Below are 23,695 nucleotides of genomic sequence, written 5' to 3'. Positions count from 1 at the left end.
GGAAGTACGTTAGCTCCCTTTGATCAGTCTGTGCTGGGACCGAAAGCGTGTGGTATCGGCACTCGTTAAACTGTTCTACCGTAAAATACTCAACTTCACACGCAGGTAATCGGGCTACCAAGGCTGGGGAGCTATCCCATCTGCAGAGGATCAAAATTGCGATGTCATGTCTTCGGATCATCTTCAGGGATGTTTCCCAGACCGTCGCAATAGCCCATTGTGCAGCTCTAGTGCGAAGTTAATAAAGTACCTTCCTAGGAGAAGGAAGTTCATTAGTTTCTGTCCTGATTTTCAAATAGATTAAAAACTTTTAAGTTAGGAAACTATATGGAACTGAAAACTACATTGAACATAGTTCGTCGAATAAATTTTAAAAAATATATACGGCAGTTAAATGCGGAAAGTATTAAGGAAAGGGAAAATATTCTAGCAAATTCCTATACATGAAAATAAGCGAAAAGGGAAGGGAAGAGGATCAATCCTTGGAACCATCTTTTCCACAGAAGAGGTATCGAGCGCTACGGTCGTGATTCACCAAAAATATCTGACTGGCTACGGTCAGTGTGCGGGTGGATGACCACTTGGATCAGTCTGCGTAGGGACCGAGGGTGTGCGTTATGGGTCCTCGTTAAACTGTTCTACCGTAAAGTGCTCGACTTCGCATGCAGGTCATTGGGCTACCGAAGCAGGGGTGCCATCCCTTCTGAAGAGGATCAAAATTGTGATGGCATGTCTTCGGACCATCCTCAGGGATGTTTCCCAGACCGTCGCCAATAGCCCATTGTGCAGCTCTAGTGCGACGTAAATGAACTACAACAACAGCAACCAAAAATATCTGAACAAGTTTTAAATTTTTTGGTTATTATTGAAAAGAAATTTGGTACTAATTTTAATACTTCTGTTAAAAATACAGTTACAAAAAATAAATAATATTAAATAAAGAAATATTTTATTTATGTTACGGCTATTCGGTTTGCCTGTAACTGTATTTCTCTCTGCTCTTGTTCTATTTTTAGATCAAAAATCAAAACAAATAGTATACTCAAATGCCGTTTCCAGCGGTGACCCTAGAATTTAAGAGGAGAAAGTGACATTTTATAATATATTAAATCCAAGATGAAGGAGAACGAGGTATATTAAAATTAATTATTTACTTCGTTATTGTTTCTATTTTAACAGTGGCATCTTCTAGTTTATCAAGTTATTTAAATTTTTAAATAAGTACGGCCTTGAAAGTCCAAAAAGAGGATTCTTGATATCTCTTATCTTGTTTGTAAATAGTTTATCTCAGATTTAAACACCTTTTGAAATTCGTTGTCCTAAAAACGTTTCTAATTGAACATCTTTCGTTCGTGAAAAAAAGCATTTAAATGGAAACTATAAGACGAATAAGCAAAGTTGAAAGACGTGTAGTATGATGATTTCCTGTAAATTTTTAAAGCTTAAAATGAAAATTGCTATAATAATTTTCATTTGGATTCACTTTCTAATTTTTAGTTATTTTTTTATTTACTTGATTCTAAGTTCAGTGCCAAAAAATAATAGATTTGGGTTATGTTTTTGTACTAATATTTTTAAACCAACTAAAATACATCAAAATATTTAGTATTATTGTTAATTTTTCAAACAAAAGAGTAATTTTATTCAAAATATGTCAAAAATGTAAAGTGGGTTTTACAATGTTAAACTAAATTAGTAGCATGTGAGCCCAATGCCGCACTTTACAAAATTGATACTTCAGAAACGAAATTTTTCTAAGCAATTCATAAATTTATCTCATAATTTATGAAATATCGAAATTTTGGAATATACCGTTGCAAAAAAAATAATTTACTTTTAAATGTTTTATGCATAATTGTTTTCTCATAATATTTTTATGCTTAATTATTTATATATAAAATATTTCGCTTTTATTTTACTTCATTTCCAAATCTTTGATTAAGTTCATAATTTAATAAACTTAAAAAAAAATTTTTAATCTCATAATTTATGAAATATTGAAATTCTGAATAGCAGAAAAATTATTTATTTTTGAATGTTTTTATGCATAATTTTTTTCTTATAATATTTTTATCCATAATTATTTATTTCTGAAATATTTTGCTTTTATTTTATTTCATTTTCAAATCTTTGACTTGTGGGGAGATTTCCATATCCGGATTTGTGGCGGAATAATCACAAAATTTTGACATCTTCTGGGCAGCCAGCGAGAAACTTAAAAAAATATATGTAACAGAAAGAGACCAACTGGAAGGGTATAACTTGTAGCCAACTTCAGGCAAACTTTCTACATGTTTTTTTTTTTTTTTTTTAACTTTCCCTTTTAAAATTAATTAGGTGCTTTGGCAATTGTAGTTGCCGTCAAGGGGTTAAAAAAAATTGAATTTAAAAGAATTTTACAAAAATAAGTGAATTTACAAACCCCTTCTGTCTTATCATTTACTTACATATTATTTGAATTGCCTTTTTGTTTACTTGCTAAAAAATTAGATGCAGGGTCTAATTTGTTCCGTAGCTCAGTTCCTGTTCTTTTATTAATGAAGTTTTCCATGTTAGATATTAATAATGTTGAAAGTATGTAAAGCAGAATTATTTAAAGCACAGATTATACCTGAACTGTAAAATGTATAACTATTTTGCATGTTTGGCACTAAGATGCTCTTAAACTTTTTAGTTGGAATTTAAGCTTTGCTTTAAAGTAGGGGTGCCGAAACTTTTTTAACGAAGGGCCACTTGCATGACAAGTAGATTAATGAAGAGTCGCCTGCATATTTAGTCATGTTAGCTGCATATATAATAATCTTTATATGAATATTATTGTTCTAAGCACTAAGTATTTTTATCAGTAAACTTAATACAGTGAAACCTCGATTTTACGTCCCCCGAATTTACGTTTTTCCCGCATTTTACGTTTTTTTCATCAGGACCCAGTTTTTCCGTATACCTCCAATGTTAATTTTACCCGGATTGTAAGTTTTTAATTTACGGAATTTCCCGCATTTTACGTTTTTTGTAGAAAGAAAAAAAATAAAAAAACGTTTTAATAAGCAATATTTAAGGTTTTTTACAGAAAGCAACTTGTCCGGAAAGCTGTAGCTGAACTAGAGAACGGAAACCTAAATGACGCCTGCAAACTAAAGTTAAGTGTTCTGGAGGCTATGCATTTTATTTCTGCTGCTTGGAGAAGCGTTACACAAAAGTGCATTTCCCACTGTTTTGAAGAAAGCGGAATCGTAGCTTCTAATGAACCGTTAACAGATGCAGGATTAGATAGACTAGACTCGGAGAATGACAATGAAACAGTTAGCTATGACTTCGACGAGTACATCCGAGAAAACTTAGCAACATGCGAAGCTGAGAGAACCACTGCTCCATCCGTGGACGATGTTATGGACTTTTCATCCGCCGATGAAGATGAACAAGAAGAAACAGAAGCACAGCCCGTTCCTTCTTTCAACACAGCATTGAGAAGTTTGCTAATAGTGAAAGACTATTTTCTATCATACAAAGACCAGGAAAAAAAATTGCAAAAGATTTCAGTCCTGGAAGATGAGGCATTTACTTTGAACTCAATGTCTAAAAAACAATCTACTATTACGCACTATTTTGCACCTAAATTACATGATTCTTAACAAAAATTGTAAAAGTGATCTTGAACTGGTATGTTTTTTTCCTTAAATACTAATATTCTTTTCGTAAAATATAGATTTTAATAGTACTTTTTGAAAGAGTCATCTTTACTACCTTTCGTTTGTTTTATTTTTCCATTATCATTATATGATTTTTTGCTATCTAAGTATTTCCCGTATTTTACGTTTTCCCGGATTTTACGTTCTTCTTACCCAGTCCCCTGAGAAACGTAAAATCGGGGTTTCACTGTACATATTTGCAGAAAATTAAATACTTTGAATTATTTGAATTTATTTAAAACTAAAAAAACTGATACTTTTTTAAAAAAAAAACTTTTTTCCATTTTTCACGATAATTAATTTATCATATATATATATATATATATATATATGCATACAAGTGTCTGTCCAGGCCAAATTTACTACCATTTAGCGGTAACTTTAGGAAAAACGGTAGCTCCGCAAAATACTTCATCTTAAAATTTTATTTTTTTATCCATATATATTTTTTTAATATATATTTTTTAATATATTTTTTTATCCCGTAAGAAACGATAAATCCATATTTTTACCATAATTTTGTGTTGATTTTTTAATATAATTTTTAATTTTGGCAAATTATGTCTAAATTTTCACGAAACAGGTACCTCTCAGAAGGAACTAGATAGACCCTGATATATATACATATTGGGGGGAATATGAACTCTAACCAAAAAGATGTTTACTGACTGAAAGTACAAAAGATGTATGCATTTTACAGAGTGATATAAATTTGAATTAAATATTTTAATTATAGAAAATTTAAAATATTTAAACAAAACCCAAATTAAAATAAACTTTATTTCGTTTAGAAGCTCCTAACGGGCCCTACAGTAACAGTAAATGGGCCGCAGGTTGTGCACCCCTACTTTAAAGCTTTTTTTTTTTTTTTTTTTTTTTTTGTAAAGCTTAACCATTACAACTAGTTTTTCAGTTCCCTCTTATTAGTAATAAGTCACTTTTAGCAATAACCAAAAGTTACCTAATTATAACAAAATACCTTTTTCTTAAATAGTTATTTTTTTTTGTGTGTGTGTGTGTCTTGTTTAATTTCTATAATATTAGCATATTTTACTATTAAATGCTTCATAGAATATATACTTTGGTGTTTTTAGAGTTTGTTGGAAGGGCCAAATCGGGTGTACAAGCCAGGTAACCACAACCCTGCTATCATTCAGTACAGAAGTCGATTGGCAAGCCTTTCTGAAATTGATGTGGAACAAGTGAAAATTGCAAATTACGCTGATACTGTCAAACAACTTGATGCATACTATGGACAAGGTTTTATCTACCTTTCACTTTTAATATCCTATAATATTCAAAATATTTTATTCTATGGCTATGTACCCCGTGGCAGAATCGCAGTGACATTGTTGCAGAACGTTACAAAGTGCCTGCAGAAAGATTTCTCCTGTGAAAAGAGAAAACTTTTTAGATTTCTTTTATGCAGAAATTTACACCTAAAATTTGAATCATGCGTTTAATTAATGGATTTTTGACGGTTTCGATTTACGGCAATAATATCGTAAATCGACGTAGCGTTTCGATTGTATTTTCAGCAGTTATTGATATTTATTTTCACTTAGGTTTTAAATATATCGATATATTTAAAACAATGGAAAATTCAAATCGTGCATTTGGGTGTTTTCTTTTTAAAGGCAATGGTTCTGTCAGGTTTTTGGCAGTTATTGCTATTGATTTCTCCATAATTTTTAAATCCGATATTTTTTATACGATATTATTTATTACAACAACTTAATCTCTAAATAAAACACGTTTTTGAGAAACCCTTTTTTAGGAGTCTGATTCGCATGATTTCGATCTTTTTTTTCGGCAATTACTGCTGCGAATTTCATGATTTTTATTTATTTTCTTTTTATTATGATGATTATTTATAAAATTCGAGGAATGAAATAGTAAGTACATTTTCACCCCCATAAAATGTGAGAATATCACCCATAATATTACAATAAAATATTATTATATGTTCAATTAAAAAAAAAATTATGTAGAAATTTTTTTTATTTTAAACACAGCGTTTTTGCTATTCTTAATTAGTAAGATGTATATATTATTAAAAGTATCTTGTGAAAAGATATTAGTGCTAGAGTCTGCCGCAGGGGCTATGTATGTATTTTTGCCTTGAATGTTTTTCTGTAATATAAATGTATTAAATGATGTTTTGTAGTTAAACGTCAGTTGCTCAGATACCAGAGTTGCACATCAGGGTTATTTCCTCAAATGAGCAGCGAAACCGAAGTTGCTGCAGTTCGAGACAGTATTTACTGTGCAGTTGCAATTTGGAGTTTATATCAAGCTTACAAGTAAACTTACTTTTCAACCTCATTTTTGATAAACATATTTTTAATTTATATGAAAATACAGTCGGACTTCTATTTAATGAACATCCATTCTGCGAATTTCTCTATTTTGCTATTTTTTTCGAGGAACCAAGAACATTTTGGAAATTTCTTCAGAAAATAACTTCCAAATATTGAAGTGAATTTTCTATTTAACAAACTGTTCTTTGAAACCCACTTTCCCTATTTTCCAAAATATTTCAAACTTTTTAACGCATTTTATGGGGGAAATGACCTTGAATTGATTTTCGAAGCCATTTAATGTTTAGAAAAAGCAGTAAAATCCCAATTTCCTTTGGGTTTGCATTTCAAATGAAAAACTCAGACAAAATTGAGAGATTTTATCAGTAGCAATTAAACTCAGTAGTAATTAAACTTATACATAAATTTAGCTTTTTTTAATTGAAAATGTATATAGCACGATAGTGTAACACTGGATAATGTTTTGCTCTATTCATGCTTTCCATGCAGATTTCTTTTATGGTTACCCATTATGCATTTTTTGAAGAAAAAAGTCATGGATTTATGTCGCCGAGAAATTTAATTTTTAAAATGGAATTTGCCACGCCCCTAATTTAATGGTGCTCCGAATATCTGAATTTGTAACAAAATCCCCACTCACGATCATATTTTATTATAATATAAAATGTTTATAGCATGTTCTTTAAAAATTATGGTGCTCTTTCAAAAAATTAAAGAAAAAAATCATTTCTAGAGTGTATAGTTTAAACTTCTCTGATTTCAGAATTTTTTTATTTTTTCATTATATTAATTTAAAATTTCCAGCTGAAGCAAGGCTAATTTTTTTAAATTCCGAAATAAGAACAGAAAAATCAGGAATATTTCTTTCCTTTCCCATGAACAAGAAAAGTATGCTTTTGTATTTTTTTCAGCTATTTTATTGCTCCAACTCTTTCTTTACCTTGTTTTTTGAATTTAAAATCTATAAATATAAAGATGCAGGCTGGGTTCCCATGGGTCAGGAAAAACCTGGAATTGTCAGAGAATTTTATTTTAACTCCAAAAAGCAGGGAATAGTCAGGGAAAGTTGCGATTATTTTACCAAAAACCTGGAAAATTCCTTTATCATATCTGGAAAATAACCAGTCTTAAAGTTGTCAGTAACAGTAATCAGTTATTTAGATTCAAGGTCAATAATTCTAACATCTATTACAATTATTTGTTGTAATGTTCCCTTCTTCAGTAAATTACATTTCACATTACAAAGAAAAAAATCAAAGTTTGATGAAATATGGTCTCGATTTTCATTGAAATTTACCTGGTATGCCTGGAAAAGTCCGGGAATTTTTTTTCTGAAATTGAGTGGGAACCCTGTTCAGAGTATAACAGTTTTGGTTATACTTATCATTTCAATTAATGTTATTATAATGCTTCTTTAAATTTATTGTTGTGTTTTTGTCGAAGAAAATCGTAACTTTGTTTAGCCATGAAAAATTCTTGGAATTAGTCATGGATTGTTAAATCTAAAATGCAGCGGATACCCTGTATCAGTGTTTTCACTACAGCCCGAGAATCTCGCATATTTTTTTTCTTTTCTCGTATTAAAAAATGATTACTATGAGAAATTTGCGAATTTCTCGCATTTTGAAAAAAAAATTGTCATTGCGCCATTTAGAATAAAATTCTTTTCGCTTTTCTTCCTGGATCTTTCATTATTTTCAATATCTGCCCCATTATCTAGCTTCCCTATTTATCAGTTTTGTTCAGAACCTTTAAGAACAACAGAACACCATCTCTCCGAACCACGGAACCTGTTCAGAGCGCATTTCTCTGCAACCACGTGTTTACCGTAGGTAAGGTTTCTTCATGTAAGACGTTCAAATTTTTTGAGCAATAATGTAAGATGGACAAATAACTTGTAAAGGCAATATCTTCTACTCCGAAACGGACACATGAAAATGAAACAAATGTGGGTAGAAACGATCAAAACGAAACAAATACGCATTTGAGCAACCTAATGAGAATTGCTGATGAAAAGGTAGATGTAGAACATTTTCCATATGATGTGCAGCAAAAATATTGTTGCACATCATATGGAAAATGTTCTACATCTATATTTTTAGAAATCTCACTTAACTTTTTGAAATCTCACCCTGTTTTTGAGAAAGAGTGAGAAATTCTCACCCATTTTTTTTCTGTGATGCAAAAAAACCTGTATGTACTTTTTTTAAGCTGATTACTTTTTATTATTTGTAGAAGAATTGATGATGATCGTGGAAAAGCTTATGAGCTTGGACAAAGTACTGTTAAGTGCATGAGAGGAATTTTGTTCTGTTGGATGAGGCAGGCAGAGGAAAAAGTATAATTCTTTAAATTAATTGGTAAAATTTTTATGTTTGAGAAACTATATTTAATGACTATTATTCATAAGAAATATGTTTCATTCATAGGAAGGAGTTTTTCATTTTTTTTTTATTCAATTTTATAAAAAAGATTTTTTCCAAGAAAAGAAATTCATTAATTACCCTTTTTCTTAACTATGTAAAGGCAATTCAAAATAACATTCATATTGCATTTTAAAATTACACTTTGTGATCATATTCACACAATTTAAAAATCACACATTGAGTTTCCTATCACGCAATTAAAAATAAAAAAAAGTTTAATTCATGCATTGACAATTTTTATTAAAGCGTAGATAGTATGCTGTGGGTAATATGCTTATAAAATTAATACAATAATCATCTAGAGTTTTTTTACTCTTTTTTTTTTCAATTTCCCTTAGTTATATATTACTCTTTTATTATTTTTTATGAACAATTTTTAAATCTTTCAGCTTAGCATTTTACTTAAACACTGTATACTATCATGTGATTGAGTCATTCCACAATATTTTGAACTAAAATTTTAGGTATTAATATTTTTTTCCACCGTGAAATTCCAATCATAAATATTTCAATCATTTTTAATGCATTCTAGTCAATTTTTTTATTTTTTATTAAAGAACCAAATTTTTATAATCAAATATTGTTTTCTTTTTATAAGTTCCTTCAAAAATTCAGATTTTTCACTGCATTTATTAAGGTTTTCACAAATTAACTTACTAGATTAAGTTAACTACATTTAATTAATACATTTTACAGTTGTGTCAAATAACAAGAATTTTTTTTTTTTTTTTTTTTGTATAATGTATAAGGATCTTTAATTACTTAATTATGAGAATAAAAAAGATTTTCCCCACCTATTTTAAATTATCTTTAAAGATAATTTAAAGATTTTTTCTTTTCTATATCATGATGGGTTTTTTTTCTTGAATCTTGCTCATACGTTCAGGCATGTTCACATACACTCCTTCAAGGTAACACACAAGACTAATTGATGTTATTTTTTAAAAATACCCTTAAGCATACCTGCCAACTCTTCCGGATTTTCCGGAAGATTTTATTTTCATATTTAAAGTGGTAGCAATACTCAGGTTATTCCAATTAATTTTTTGAATTATAATGATAATTATAAATGAGTTTGACCACCACTACATATAAATAATTACAATAAATATATAAAAGCATAATAATCCTTGCGCAAGCGAATTTCAACGGGATCAAAATATAAATATATTTTTGAGTCAGATTGTTTTTTGTTTATTGTTTTACAACCACTCTGAAAATCCATTCTCGGAAAGAGTGAAAGTTGGCAGGTATGCCTTAAGTAATGATGTATTTTATTAAAACCTTTCAGGAAGTTACAAAATAAACACAATTTTAACCTATAAACATATTTTTATTTTGTAAGAAATTAAAGAAGTGAATAATTTTCTTTTATTTTTTGAAAAATAAAAGAAAATTATTCACACCTGCCCCAATACTGATACATAGCAGCCAACCCTACTGGATTTTGCCAGTTTCTCCTGATCTACTGATTTAATTAAAATTCTCCTGATTTTTGTACATTTTAGAAAATTCCCTAGAATTTAGTAAGTTTTCTGTAAAAAAAAATCCTGATTGAAATAGTATTTTTGTACAGATTATTACTTGCTTGAATATTTAAGTAAGTATTACCAATACTTTAATGAAGCAAACCTCATTTTTACAAATCAGATCTGGTCATAACTTTTTTTCTTCTAAAATGTTCAGTTTATTCAGAATTTTCTTCTTAAATAAATTAAAAAAATCTTTTACACTTAAATTTTAGAGAGACATAAAAAAATAAAAAAAACATTAAATTTCGAGTATGTTTAATCTCAATCTTAACTGGAAAATGTTGAAGTTTTTCTATTTTGATGACTATAAAAATCTCTAAAATTCCCTTTGTTTAAAATATTTATTTTATTATGCAACAATTATGAAATTTATATTATTTTGTAAAATCTACTAGATTTTTCCCTATCTGTGTTGGCAGCTTTGCTGATAGATTAGTTCTCAATTAAATTTAAACCTAAGTTGTTTTTTTAAAATTAAAATCCACAATTTAATTTTGCTTATTTATTTATTTTAGTTGGAAAAATACAAAACAAACCAATGCCCGGAACATGCCCTTCATAGTAAATTTCATTTAGAAACTGGACAACCTTTAGAAAATGATGAAGAATATGGTCATTTGCAGGTATTTTATTGAGTAGAAGCTTAAAAATTATATCAGGGGTGTGTGTAGGTTTTTTTTGAGAGGTACCTATTTTGTGAAAATTTAGACATAGTTTGTGAAAATTAAAAGTTGCATTAAAAAATCAACACCAAAATATGTTAAAATAAGAAATTATTTTCAAAAATCGTCACTACAAATAATCACTACATTTATGACTGGTAAATTTCTATATATTTTCCCCCATATATTAAAAAATGATTTTGCTGTTGTTAAATTTTGAGCTTAAAATTTTATCCGAATTTAAATATCCATTGTCCATAGTTAAATTTCAACTTAATGCATATAACAGTACTAGAACTAAAAGTTATTTTCTTTATGAGAAAATTTTCAACTAGGTCATACAGAAAAAAATTTCATAGGAAAAACATTTTTTCATGAAAAAATAAAGGCCTGTTAGATTAAATTTATAATAATGTTAAAAATAATGTTCGAATGTTTAGAATGATGTTTCAATTTTGACTTCCTGTATAGTTTATAGAGAGAGAACCTCATTTCATTTTTAAAAAATTCTGGGATTTATAGTTTTTTACGAGGATACGAAAACAAAATTTTAAAAGGCGGAAAATCTTAGAACTTGCTTTTTTAAAAGTATTTTGTGAAACTACCGTTTTTTCTAATGTTGAATTTGTGAAGGTACCTTTAAACAGTAGTAAATTTGCTCTGGACAGACCCCTGTATATAGAATAGAAAGTTCAATGTAATAATACATTTTCTAGAAATATCCAACAATTTTATTATTTACCTTTTTTTACAGCTTGATGTTGTGTCTTTATATTTGTTATTTCTTGTGCAAATGATCATGTCTGGCCTCCAGGTAATTTTGTTTTAATTTCTTTCTCTGCATAGTGAGTTGTATTAAAAATTTATATTATAAATCTCACTTACATATTTAACTTTTCTAGATATTGATGTGTATTCTTGTGGTGGTGTGGAAAAGGCGATATTTTGTTTACATGTTTTTAAATTTAATGAGAGAAATCTTGAAATTTTCAGATCATTTATACAATGGATGAGGTTAATTTTGTCCAGAATCTTGTGTACTACGTTGAGAGAGCATATCGAACTCCAGATTTTGGCATGTGGGAGAGAGGCAGTAAATACAATGATAACACTCCTGAAATACATGCCAGGTAAGCTGTGAATTTTTTAACAGCTGGTTTATAATTGACATAAATTCATTTTTTTTTGTTGTTGTTGACTGTTTTACTTATGGGCCACAATTTTTATTTATTTATTAATACCTTCCATGTCTCCTGTTTTTTATCAAAGACCCTGTATTTTACGACTATCTCCTGTTTACCCGTATATTCTCAAATTTCTATTCAGAGTAGCTGCAAACCCAAAATTGGGTCTGCTGTATAACAACAGTTATGAAATAATTTAAGTAATTATATATAATGGTTTGAAAAATCTTCTTCAGATTAAGATTTATATGCATATTTTTTGCTAAATGTGAGTGCTTATATTCCAATTTTTAATTTCTCTTTTTGACTTATGTGATTATGCATGATGTATCAAAACTTTACTCGTAGACTAAAATATGTCGCTTGTAAAATATTCGTTATTTTATTTTTCTAATGTTGGCAGGCATACACATAGATAAAATTTTATATTTGTGTATTTTTATTGCAGATTTTATATTTATTACGCATTTTTTTCTACAGTTCCATTGGAATGGCAAAGTCGGCACTGGAGGCTATAAATGGCTGTAATCTATTTGGTGATAAAGGAGCCTCTTGGTCTGTTGTTTATGTTGATATTGACGCTCATAGTCGAAATCGAAGCATTTTTGAAACACTTTTGCCTAGAGAATCTAGTTCTAAGGTTTATATTTTTCAAATCCATCATGGTCCTTAAATAAATTGTAACATTTACACTAAGCATACCATAACCGGTCAAATGACCTTTAAGAACTTTTGTATCAAAAATGCACTTTTCATCTTATTGCTTTTGCACATTTGACTTCATGACTTTTTCTAACTATTACATACAGTTAATATTCTATTATTATTATTTTGTATCTTGTTTGTTACGTATAATACTTGTCGTATAACTATTTCTACCACAACCGGTCATTTCACCGGGAGAACAATTTATTGCTTTATAAGGTTATTGGATCAGAAATGACGATGTAGTGCGTGTTCAATTTGTTGCATTAGATTAGTTGCACATTTCTGCAAAGACCGTTGCATAGTTAGTTCAATCAGAATAACTGCGAATTCAAATTTCAAAAAAGTACCCAAAATTTTAGATTGGCATTTTTGTGTCAGGAAAAGCGACAAAAATCAAATGCTTTGGTAAGTAGCTTATATTTTATTTTGATAGCTTTACTACATTTCTAACTAACTGTTAGTTTTTACCCAGAAAAATGTCGAAACAATCAAGAGAGCACAAGTTCTTAGAAGAAATAGTATTAATTATAAGAATTATATATTCTTATAATTATGAGAATTATAGAAATAATATTAATTATAAGAATTATATATTCTTATAATTATGAGAATTATAGAAATAATAACAATTAGAAGAAATATGTTTGCGGAAAATGTACTCTGGAAGCACCCTGTATATGTAAAAAATGCATTGAGCAATGAATTAAAACTTCTTATTCTTTGTGTTTGTAATACATAAAAATTACAATTTTATTTAATTTTGATAAAGTTTTTTTGGTTTATTTCCTTCCTAACATTTGTTTAATTATGATAAAGTTAATAACAACAACACACCAACTACAATTTTATTTAATTATGATAAAGTTTTTTTAGTTTATTTCCTTCCGAACATCGATACTTCATACATTCGGACAAGAAACCTAAAGTCCGGTCATTTGACCGCCTATGGTAGAAATAGGTATATAAGTGTTGGTATGTTTGGTCTTAAAAATAAAAATTATTTGATTTAGATAATCTTATTTTTTTTATTATGGTAATGCAGATTTGGTTCTGCAGATTTAGTTTCCAATTCTTTATGCATGAAACAGCTGTTAAGTAATTAGTCTGGGTGATCTAGAACAGGGAGAATTTAGTTAATTTTGAAAATCTGGCAAATGTCAGAAAATTTAAATTAAAATGATCGAAATGAATGTATTTGCGTAATACCTGTAATAATGTTTATTTTCAACTTTAATATAAGTGTTTAGTAATATATTTTATGTGTAAAGGTCAGCAATAATTAAAATATGAACAATCACATTTATTGTTATTATATTATATTTATTCCATTTATAAAATTCACAAAAATTCGCTAATATCCGTCTGAAAAGTCGGAATTTTTTCCTTTAATGTTTTTGGCTGTTTTGTTAATCATATAATAATTCTTTCTGGCTCTGAAGAATTTATAAGAATATAACTTGACTCTACAGAAACTTAATTCATTTAGTTTGGAATTTTAAGTCAGAATTGCTAAAAAAAAAAAAATTTTTTTTAGCCTCATTATCCTAATTATTTTGTTTAATTTTTTAAAGATCCTGTTCAACATCACTCCTCCAATCCTCATGATTGCCTAGCAACCATTTTTGCTTTTTCAAATGTTGAAATTATTCTTTTAAATTCATGTGCAGGGAGCATACAGACTCCTTATACTCCTTGAAAATAAAAAGGTCTCCAAGGAGTGCTTGGAACTACTTAGATTTCTAAATTAGTCTTTAGAAGCTCCTTAGATTATTGTGTTGCACAGATGAACTCACAAAGTTATCTGATGAATTTGCTGTCCGAACAGGGAAACTAAATCATATGACTTAGCTGTCAAAATCTAATAGTTTAAGAAAAACTTTAAAAGAAAAAAAATTGCATTGCAAGAGTTAGAAGAAAAAAATAACAGCAAATAATTTTAATTTTACATGTTACAAGCAAACTTAATTAATAATTTACTGTGATATAATTTTTTTTGTTGTTGTATAAAATGCCTTAGATTTTCTTATGTATTCAAATTTAAAAATATAAGATTGGTAGGTTTTTATGTTAATCTTTAACATCTGTACTTTAACAAGATTTATTAAAATATTTGAAACTAGAAAATGTATTTATGTGTAAAAGTGATAACTTTTTCTTGATGAAGTTTGGCAAAGTCAAAATTTATTTCGAAAAGGGCTAGGAAAAAATATGCAAACTATACATTTTTGCTAGTTCCTTATAATAACTGCTTTTTAATTTAAAAAAAAACTGTCTAGTTATCTTTTGCACAAAGTTTTTTAATTTTTGATAAGTCCTTAAAATTTTGGACTCCTTGGATACTCCTTGGACTTCTTCTAATCTCTGTAGGAACCCTGCATGTGCTACTGTTTGATTATGTTGAGGTAACTAACCCTCCCCCTTTCCTGCAATTCTATTGAAATCTATTTGTGAACATAAATAGCTTTTTTTTTTTGTTAAATAATCTTTAGAAACAATGCTGTTCTGTGATTTTAATGCTGATCGGCACTGTGATAAAAATTTCATCTTCTATTACGAATTGTCTTAGTAGCAGAACTTTTTCTATATTTTAAGAGTTTTTTTTTGTGTGTGTTCAATATTGATAATCATTGTATTTTTCAGAATACAGACTCTTCATTACTTCCCACGATCAGTTTTCCTTGTTTTGCCACACATGATGAACTTCTCTACAACAGAACAAAAGAGAAAATTGTGAGGAAACTGCAGGGAACCTACGGTTTCAAGAGATTTCTCAGGGACGGATATGGCACGGCGGTCGAAGACACCACACGCAGAGTATACGAGCAAGGAGAGACCAAGGTATGCAGCTTTTTTCCATCTACATTATACATTGATCAAGTATTTCGTCATATTTATACATCATCTATTTTACTTTTAGGAGTTTGAAAACATTGAATGTGAATGGCCATTGTTTTTTATCTACATGATATTAGATGGTATGTTCATATTCTTTTTTTTTAAAAAGTCAGATTGTAATGAATTTAAAAAAAAGTTTAGTTTCTTTTTTGCCTTTTTTACAATTAAAACAAATATTCTTTTTTTTTCCTTCTTCAATTTGGTAGATAAAATCAATGTTTTTAAGTAATTTTTCAATATTAGCATGTAGGCCCTCACTCTCTGAGAGAGTCCTGTAATGTGTTTACCACTACAAAAATACAATTCCAACTCACTAGTATATAGGACATGTCAAAACCTTCATCTATGGTAAGGTACCCCTACGTAGAATTGACTTAACATGTCTTATATACTAGTGAATGGACAATTACAGCAACTCTTAATTTTTTTAACTTTTTATCCCAACTAATTAGAAATTCTCTCCTGAAACTGAAAATCTGATCGTTTTTTCGTCAAATGTTTATTTATTTAGTTATTAAACATTTAATTTGTCCGAAAAGGCCTCCGTAAGTGATGCAATCAAAAACAATTCGTGATTGGTAATGACGTAACATGTGCTGAATGGAAACGTGCCTCCTCCATCCGCTAAGGTTATTTCAATATTCTTTTAGTTTTGATATCACGTATATCGCATGAACATCCTTTGTAAATTATTAGTAAAAATTTTGTGAATTTAATTTACAGTTTGGAGAGCCTGTTCAAAATAAGAGAAAGATTTTAAAACTTCAAACTGTTTATTTATCACTAAAATGAGTGAAGAAATGAATATGCAGCTGCTCTTTGCGGCGAATCAACATTCTTTTTGGCTGAAATCAGTGTTGCCAAAGGTCATATAAAATATCATTTTATTCCCCTTATTTCTAAGTTAAAATAATGATCTATTACAGCCTAATTACTTAATTAAAATCAGTCGCAGGTGGGATAGAAATGGTATACATTTAAATATAGGATGAATGATTTTATTATTCAGTATTGCATTAGAACAAATCAGTGTTTTCATAAGTCAAGTAAATTGAAAAATGTGAATCCATCATCGTTACAATCTATGTGCTAATGTTCCATAATTCAAATAAAATTTTATTTTGCTTCTTTTTTTATTTTTTTTTACTAGAGTTGAAGGATTTTGTTTTTATGTAAATATTTACTAAGTTTGTTACGTAAATATTTACAGTTTATGTCAGTATGCAGTTTATTATATTAAATATTTAAAAACACATTAACGCTTATATTTATTATTTTTTAAGCAAACAGTTATTTTGCTACAGTTAGAAATTATTTTTATTTTTAAATTTATAATTTTTAATTCCTGTTTCTGCAATAAAGTATTTACAAAGTATGGTAATTGTTAATTTCTTTCCTTATTTTTGTAAACTGTTTGTCAGTGCTTGAAATGAAGAATTCTAAAATAGTAAAATTAATACATTTTACACATATAAGTAAAATAGTTTAATTAAAATGGTTTAAAAAGTCTCAGGTTAAACATTTGGTACCGCCGAAAACTAATCAACGCTTTCAAGAATCTAGTTCATAGAAATATATCTGTCCATCATCATCACCATAATTTACTTATACTTAAAATTTCACTTAATGTTATTTAATTTACCCACATAAATTCAGCGAATATCATTTAGCTAGACTTTTCTGTTTCACTAAAGCTAAAGAATAATAATAAAAAAGTAAACTTATACAAAATGAAAAGAAATTCGAATGCACATTCCTTATTATTTAGTAAATAATTTAAAAAAAACAGTAATGTTAATATTTTCTCAATATTTTTATTCTTTGAGTAAATAGGAACTTTGTTATGGCGAAAAGTTATTTTTATATGCATTTACGAAATTTAATTCCCGGTACTTCAATGTGGAACAAAATAAATGCATATGCTCTATTTCAAATACTTTGATAACACAGATTAACGCAATTGCAATAAAGTTAATAAAATTTACTGGAATATAGAAAAAAAATTTCACTTTAACATTTATTTATTTTTTTGAAAGAATGAATTTAAGGTTTTGTTGGGATCAGAAGTTTTTTAAAAAACTACTTCTATGTTGAAGACAATTCCCTGCTTTGAATTTACGCTGGAATAAATAAATAAAAAACATTAATAACTTAAGCTTTACTACATTTTAAAATCTAAAACAATTCTATATACAAAAGTGATTCAACATTTCTTTTACTTAAAATTAAAATAAATCTCCGCAATAAATTTGAAATACATGTTAAAATTAAGATTAATATATAGTTAAAATAAATTAAAGAACTATTTTTTTTGTATTTATGATGCATAATTTTAATTAGTAATACCAGACATCCATAACTCATTCTAACCCCTTTCTTACTGAACTAAAAACTCTAATATTTAGAACTAACAGCTATTAACAATATTTCAATGAGTACCATATAAATTATTAATTTTATATTATTATTAGAAAATATTATAAAAATACGTTATTTTAAGCTTCATTTTTATTAAGCTACATTGGGGCACAATATATTATAATTATCTTTGTTCTCTTAGTTATTTACCATCTAAAATTGTTGGATTTAATTACTAAAATTCAAATGAAAGGGAAAACGTTATGGTTTTCTCAGCACAGCAAGTGTAAAGGAACGGCAGATGGACACAAATGACGTCAGTTCGTGAATAATCACGTGACTCCCTGTTTCAGATGAAAACGAAATTAAGCGTTTTTTGCTTAAAAATAACAGTACTGTTAGAAAAGTATTAAAATGTTTTCTGGTGGTTTTCAAGGATTCTGAATGAATTAAAATAATTTAAAAAAACTGACTGTAATTGTCCATTGGAATTGTATTTTTGTAGTGGTAAGACACTACAGTACACCCCCACCAGAATTTTATCTGTGATAGAATTCAATGAACGGATACCACTAGTTGATTCATTGCTGCTTTGTGAGAAGCCGGGAGAGCTGTATTAAGATCACCGTACTTTTGAGTGCTTATTGTGAGAGCTGTATTAAGTTCGCGGTCGTGGTTGCTCCTGTGTTGCCATTAGCAGTCGAGTAGATACCAACGTTGTGTGTGATCGAGACTGAGTAGCAACAGCACGAGGAGGTCAATGTCGCAGTCACTAGTAGCAAGTCAACTGTTCGATGTGGACCATCCATCAAAATAGACGTGTTCAAATGGAAATGGGAGTTTCTGTCAAAGAAGGCATTTTCCCATCACATCCGGGTCACCAATGTGGGGCGAATAGTTATCGTCAATATCAACCTTCATCTATGAAAAGTTACCCCAACATAGAATCGAGTTAACATATCTTATATACTAGTGAGTTGGAACTGACATTGTCTTTAACTACTATCCCCACAAGTCCTAAACTTTCTTTAATTCAGAAATAAGATTTTTCTGCTTTTTTTTTTTTTTTTTTTTTTTTTTTTTTTTTTTTTTTTTTTTTTTTTGTATATTCTACCCCTCCCAAATTCAGCTTTATTTTCAAAAATTTTGATTTTGCATATTTAAAATTTTCTTACATTTTCCCGCTTTTTCTAAAAGTTTTGCTCTTAAATAAAATATAGAATAAAATAATCATATTTATTCCAATTTTTAAAGATAAATAAAAAAGTAATTCGGGAATTCTGATGACACATAATATGCACTGATTCATCACTCAAAAATCGCCCCCAAGTTTTCAATTGCTGAAACGCCTGCAGTGTTAGCTGTTTTATTGCAATAATACATTTTGTGCCTGATTAATTAACTTAAAATATTGTGTGCACTTATTAATTAGCACGTTTAAGGTATACCCCTCAGCAATTAGAATTGCTTATTGCTATGAAATCTGATTATTAAATTAAAAGTATTTTGAGTATGTCTTCTTTTTTTTGTGCAGTTATGTAAATCGATTATTGTCCCTGCCTGTCAGTTACTAAATTGTTAGATTTCGCAAAACTATTATTAAACTATTCATAATTTTTTTATGATATTTATAAGTTATTGTAGATGTTTCCCTGCCATACCTGCCAAGTCTCCTGTTTTTCAACTAAGACTCCTGTATTTTAGGACTATCTCCCGTTTACCCATATATTCTCAAATTTCTCCATATTTGTTGAAGAAATTTAAAAAAAATTTTTTTTGCTGATTAAATATCAACTGCTGGCAAAAATACTTCTCTAATTCCTCAACAGATGGTGCTATTGCCAGTACTGCAGTATTTTGAATGTTTATAGTTTAAACAATTATTAATAATGATTTAAAAAAATCTTCTTTAGATTAAGATTGACATACATATTTTTTATTTCGCTAAATGTAAGTGCTTATATTTTAAGCAATTTTGAATTTCTCTTGTTGACTTGCATGATGTATCAAAGCTTTACTCATAGCCTAAAAAATGTTGCTTGTAAAATCTCCGTTATTTTATTCCTCCAACGTTGACTGTTATGCCCTGCATGCTTTTTTAACTATATTCAATTTAAATTATGACTTTCTTTACAATTACCTTTCATTACCATGAACTTTCTCATCAGGTATCTTCAAAGGAAACGATGAACAAATAAAGAAATATCGTCATTTACTACACCCTCGTCTGAAAGTTGACAAATATGGAAGTAATTATACTTTTATACAATATTGTGCGAATTTCGTTCTAATGTTGTTTTATGAATTCAATTAAATCTTTTATTTTTAGATGCTGTGATTCCCAAATATTTTTATGTTCCCACTTTGTGCATCGAAGCTGAACGAAGAGATCCTTGTTCACAAAAACGCATTCCCAGCGATGAAGGTGATGCAGATAACCTATATCTACATGGACAAGCTTTGTACATTATGTCAGAACTTTTGGGTTGGTAATTCGTCCTTTGTAGCGTTTTTAAAAAATACTTAAAGGTGCTTATTTTTATTTATGTTTTTAAAAAGCCCTTAAAGGGTTTTTTTATGGGGTGTTTTTAAAAAGTGCTTAATTTTCCCTTTTCCAAAATGAGATTTTTTTTTCTTTACCATGTCAATTTTTGCATGTATATACAAAAGCGTGCTCTTCACATATTTCTATTCATTGTTTTCACTATCTATTTCATCATGTTGCCGGTCCATAGCGTATGAAAGTGCCAATCATTTTACATGATTGATGAAATACTCTGCGAGTCTGCAAGTGTGTCTACTGAGCTTTGTTCGGTGAGATTTTTGCCCTACTATGTGCAACTTTGTGACGCCCGGTGGCTGAGCGGTAGCGCTTTGCGCTGCCGTGCCACAGGTCCCTGGTTCGACCCTCGGATCAGGCAAGGTTGACTCAGCCTTTCATCCCTTCAGTGGGTCGATAAATGAGTACCAAGCATGCTTGGGAACTAAACACTGGGGGTTCCGTGCTCGGCTGACCACCTGACAGGAACATCTGCTCCTGCTCCCCAGAGCCCAAGGCCAAGAAAACTGAGATGGGCACAGTAGGCCTTGGCCCTGTATGGGCTGTCGCGCCACTGAGTTTTTTTAGTTTATGTGCAACTTTATTGCATTTTGCAACAGATTCTCAATTTCAGGCTTCATTTTTCACGCTCTGAAATTGTCTCCCGAAAAATCTCTCAATCTTTTTATGGTTGCTAATGTAATCTAGAAAAAAGGTTCTTTTTCAGAAACTAGTTATTTTATCATGATCATGTAAAGTTTTTGAAAATTATTTTGCATTCTGTAATGTATATAGTGCTTAAAAATATTTTGAGTGCTTAAAAAGTACTTAAAAGCTGCTTATTTTTTCTTGAAAGATTTGGCTGCTTAATAGAATCTTCTTTTTAACAATTTATATAAAGATGAATAATAATCTATTTCTTATCTATTTATGTTAGTGGATGGTTTGCTCCATATAAATGAACTTGATCCAATCCGACGATATTTACCCTCTTACAATCGACCCCGAAAGACTGGTCGCTACTCAGCATTTCAGGTGAAATGTTTTATTTCCTTTCTGAATTGTTAGCTTATTTATGTTACTATTTCTGTACATCTATTTGTTTATTAAACTTGTTAGCCTTTCAATTAACTCTAAATCAGAGTTGGCAAGGCTTAGGACTAAAATGGATCAATTCATGGTTTAAACCGTCCTGTCCAAAACTGTCTTAAACTGTCAAAACTCTTTTATTCAAATTACGTCACAATTTAAAAAAAAAAAAAATATTATAAAAATCAAAAGGTTAATTTTTGAGCAAGAAACAAAATGAAGACAAGTTTTTGTTTTATTAAAAAAGGTTACTATTGTTTTTAATTTTGTGTTTATGCTTATGCAAAAACATAATTTATCAGTATTAAAAGCACATTTATTCATATTTAAAGGATTGGGCATTCACTTTTGTTGTTCAATGAATTGTGGAGCTTCAAAGGTTATAAATCTTTTCCTATTATATTATTTTCTTTTAATAAGTTAAAGAAAATTCTATAAAAAGTATCAAATTGTAATTAATATATGTATATATTATGTGTGCAATGGTTACACTTATCGAATTTTTACCTTTTACCAAATTTTAAGGTTTTGGACACTTTAAGACAGTTTTTGTCAGTTTAGGGCAGTTTGAGACAGTAATACCCATGTATCCAAAACCTCAACCCTGCTCTAAATAATCGAAATTTAATTTTCAATAATTTAGGTTCATAGCTGTTTAATGTTATGTTTATTGTTCTATATTTAAATTTTCTAGCAGTAGTAGATTTGCCCAGTCATCTTTTTTTTTTTTTGTTGATAAATTGGTTCTCTTGAATTGTAATTGACAATTAATCTTTTAATCTCGAATTCATAACTGTAAGCAAGTAAATTTTCTTTTATTTAATTTTAAGGGTTTAAAAATATTCCAAGCTTCGTTTAATTTAAAACCTTTATACAGTCAAACACTTAATTTGGGGTTGAAAGGACCGAAAAAATGAAATAATCCAAGAAATCGAATTGTATATCTTATTTCACAGAAAAGATTTAATAAAAAGATTATTTCAGTGATTCAAAAAACTTAATGGTAATTAATTAAAAAAGCATAGAAAATAATATCTAATGGTTAAGTTATACTGCGCTAGTTAAAATAGTTATAAATCATTCACAAGAAGCATTCGTGACTCTAAGACTGAATGATAGACCCCTTGGACAAGTTTTACCTTATTTTTTGGGTATTTGAATGAAAATTCTGAATTATCCACTATTTTTTCACATTATTTTTATACAGAATTCCTGGGATGGGGAAAAGCTTTGAATTATTCAGAATTTAGCTGTATTAGCTATATTTTCTAAATATCCTAAATTAATATTTAGTTGATTTGTAAAACCTTTTATATTAAAGTGCTTTCAATGGGATGTTCACGAATGATATTGCATTTTTTTTTTTATTTCAATATTTTTTTCAACTCTTCTTCCCCTTTGTCACAAAGTGTCACACTGAATTTTTAAAAAAAGTATGTTTAATTCTTATTATTATTTATTTATTTATTTTGCTGTATAAATAGGGTAGAACCTCTGCAATCTTAACCTCCTTCTTTCGATTATATCTGTTAACCTAAATCAATGTCTTAGTTGTTTTTTTTTTTTTTTTATCTTAGTGTAGTTCCTCACATACACTTGGTACAGAAGTTTTGCTATAGTAAAGCATGGTGCGCAGCGTTTTTAAAAAGTGCTTAAAGGTGCTTATTTTCATTTTTTAAAAGCCCTTAAAGGTCCTTTTTTGATTGGGTGTTTTTAAAAGGTGGTTAATTTTCCACTTTCGAAAAGAAGATTTTTTTATCTACCATTTCTATTTACGCCATGTATTATGCAAAAGCTTGCTTTTCACATTGTTCGATTCAGCATGTTCACAATTCATTCAACCACAATCTATTTCAGCGTACTGTCTGTCGGTAGCGTATGGAAGCACTCATTATTTTACATGATTGATGAAATACTTGCGAGTCTGTAAGTGCGTCTTCTGAGCTGTGTTCAGTGAGATTAATGCACTGTCATGTGCAACTCCGCTGCATTTTGCATGATATGCTCAAGTTCAAGCTTCATTTTCCACCCTCTCATATCAAACCGAAAAATCTCTTTATAATAGCTAATATAATAAAAAAAAATTGTTCTTTGTCAGAAGCTAGTTATTTTATCAAGATCATGTAAAGGCTTTGAAAATTATTTTACATTTTGTAAATGTATATAGTGCTTAAAAATATTTTTTGACTTCTTTAAAAGTATATAAAAGGTGCTTATTTTTTGTTGAAAGNAAAATCTCTTTATAATAGCTAATATAATAAAAAAAATAGTTCTTTGTCAGAAACTAGTTAT

General features: G+C 29.0%; 1 protein-coding gene across 8 annotated transcripts in view; it reads left to right on the top strand.

Annotated features, from left to right (window-relative positions):
• The first annotated feature begins 979 nt into the window (after positions 1 to 979).
• LOC107442476 (probable phosphorylase b kinase regulatory subunit beta) overlaps positions 980 to 23,695 on the top strand; it is a 63,690-nt gene continuing 40,974 nt past the window's right edge. For 2 of the 8 annotated variants that reach the window (XM_071183321.1, XM_043053836.2), the window contains exons 1-13: positions 980 to 1,131; positions 4,784 to 4,949; positions 5,857 to 5,992; positions 8,246 to 8,348; positions 10,484 to 10,591; positions 11,385 to 11,444; positions 11,624 to 11,760; positions 12,295 to 12,454; positions 15,163 to 15,360; positions 15,440 to 15,497; positions 19,944 to 20,024; positions 20,105 to 20,260; positions 21,252 to 21,349. In XM_071183321.1, coding sequence (XP_071039422.1) covers positions 1,117 to 1,131; positions 4,784 to 4,949; positions 5,857 to 5,992; positions 8,246 to 8,348; positions 10,484 to 10,591; positions 11,385 to 11,444; positions 11,624 to 11,760; positions 12,295 to 12,454; positions 15,163 to 15,360; positions 15,440 to 15,497; positions 19,944 to 20,024; positions 20,105 to 20,260; positions 21,252 to 21,349 — 1,476 coding nt within the window. In that variant the 5' untranslated portion in view covers positions 980 to 1,116. Of the gene's footprint in view, positions 1,132 to 1,264; positions 1,428 to 4,783; positions 4,950 to 5,856; positions 5,993 to 8,245; positions 8,371 to 10,483; positions 10,592 to 11,384; positions 11,445 to 11,623; positions 11,761 to 12,294; positions 12,455 to 15,162; positions 15,361 to 15,439; positions 15,498 to 19,943; positions 20,025 to 20,104; positions 20,261 to 21,251; positions 21,350 to 23,695 lie in introns of those variants that run through there. The other 6 variants (XM_043053835.2, XM_043053834.2, XM_071183380.1 and 3 more) reach the window with 4 other exon arrangements.

Source organism: Parasteatoda tepidariorum, chromosome 1 (assembly GCF_043381705.1).
Source record: "Parasteatoda tepidariorum isolate YZ-2023 chromosome 1, CAS_Ptep_4.0, whole genome shotgun sequence".
NCBI lineage: Eukaryota > Metazoa > Arthropoda > Arachnida > Araneae > Theridiidae > Parasteatoda > Parasteatoda tepidariorum.
Note: the sequence above shows the minus strand (reverse complement) of the source record. Positions and strands in the feature narration are given on the sequence as shown.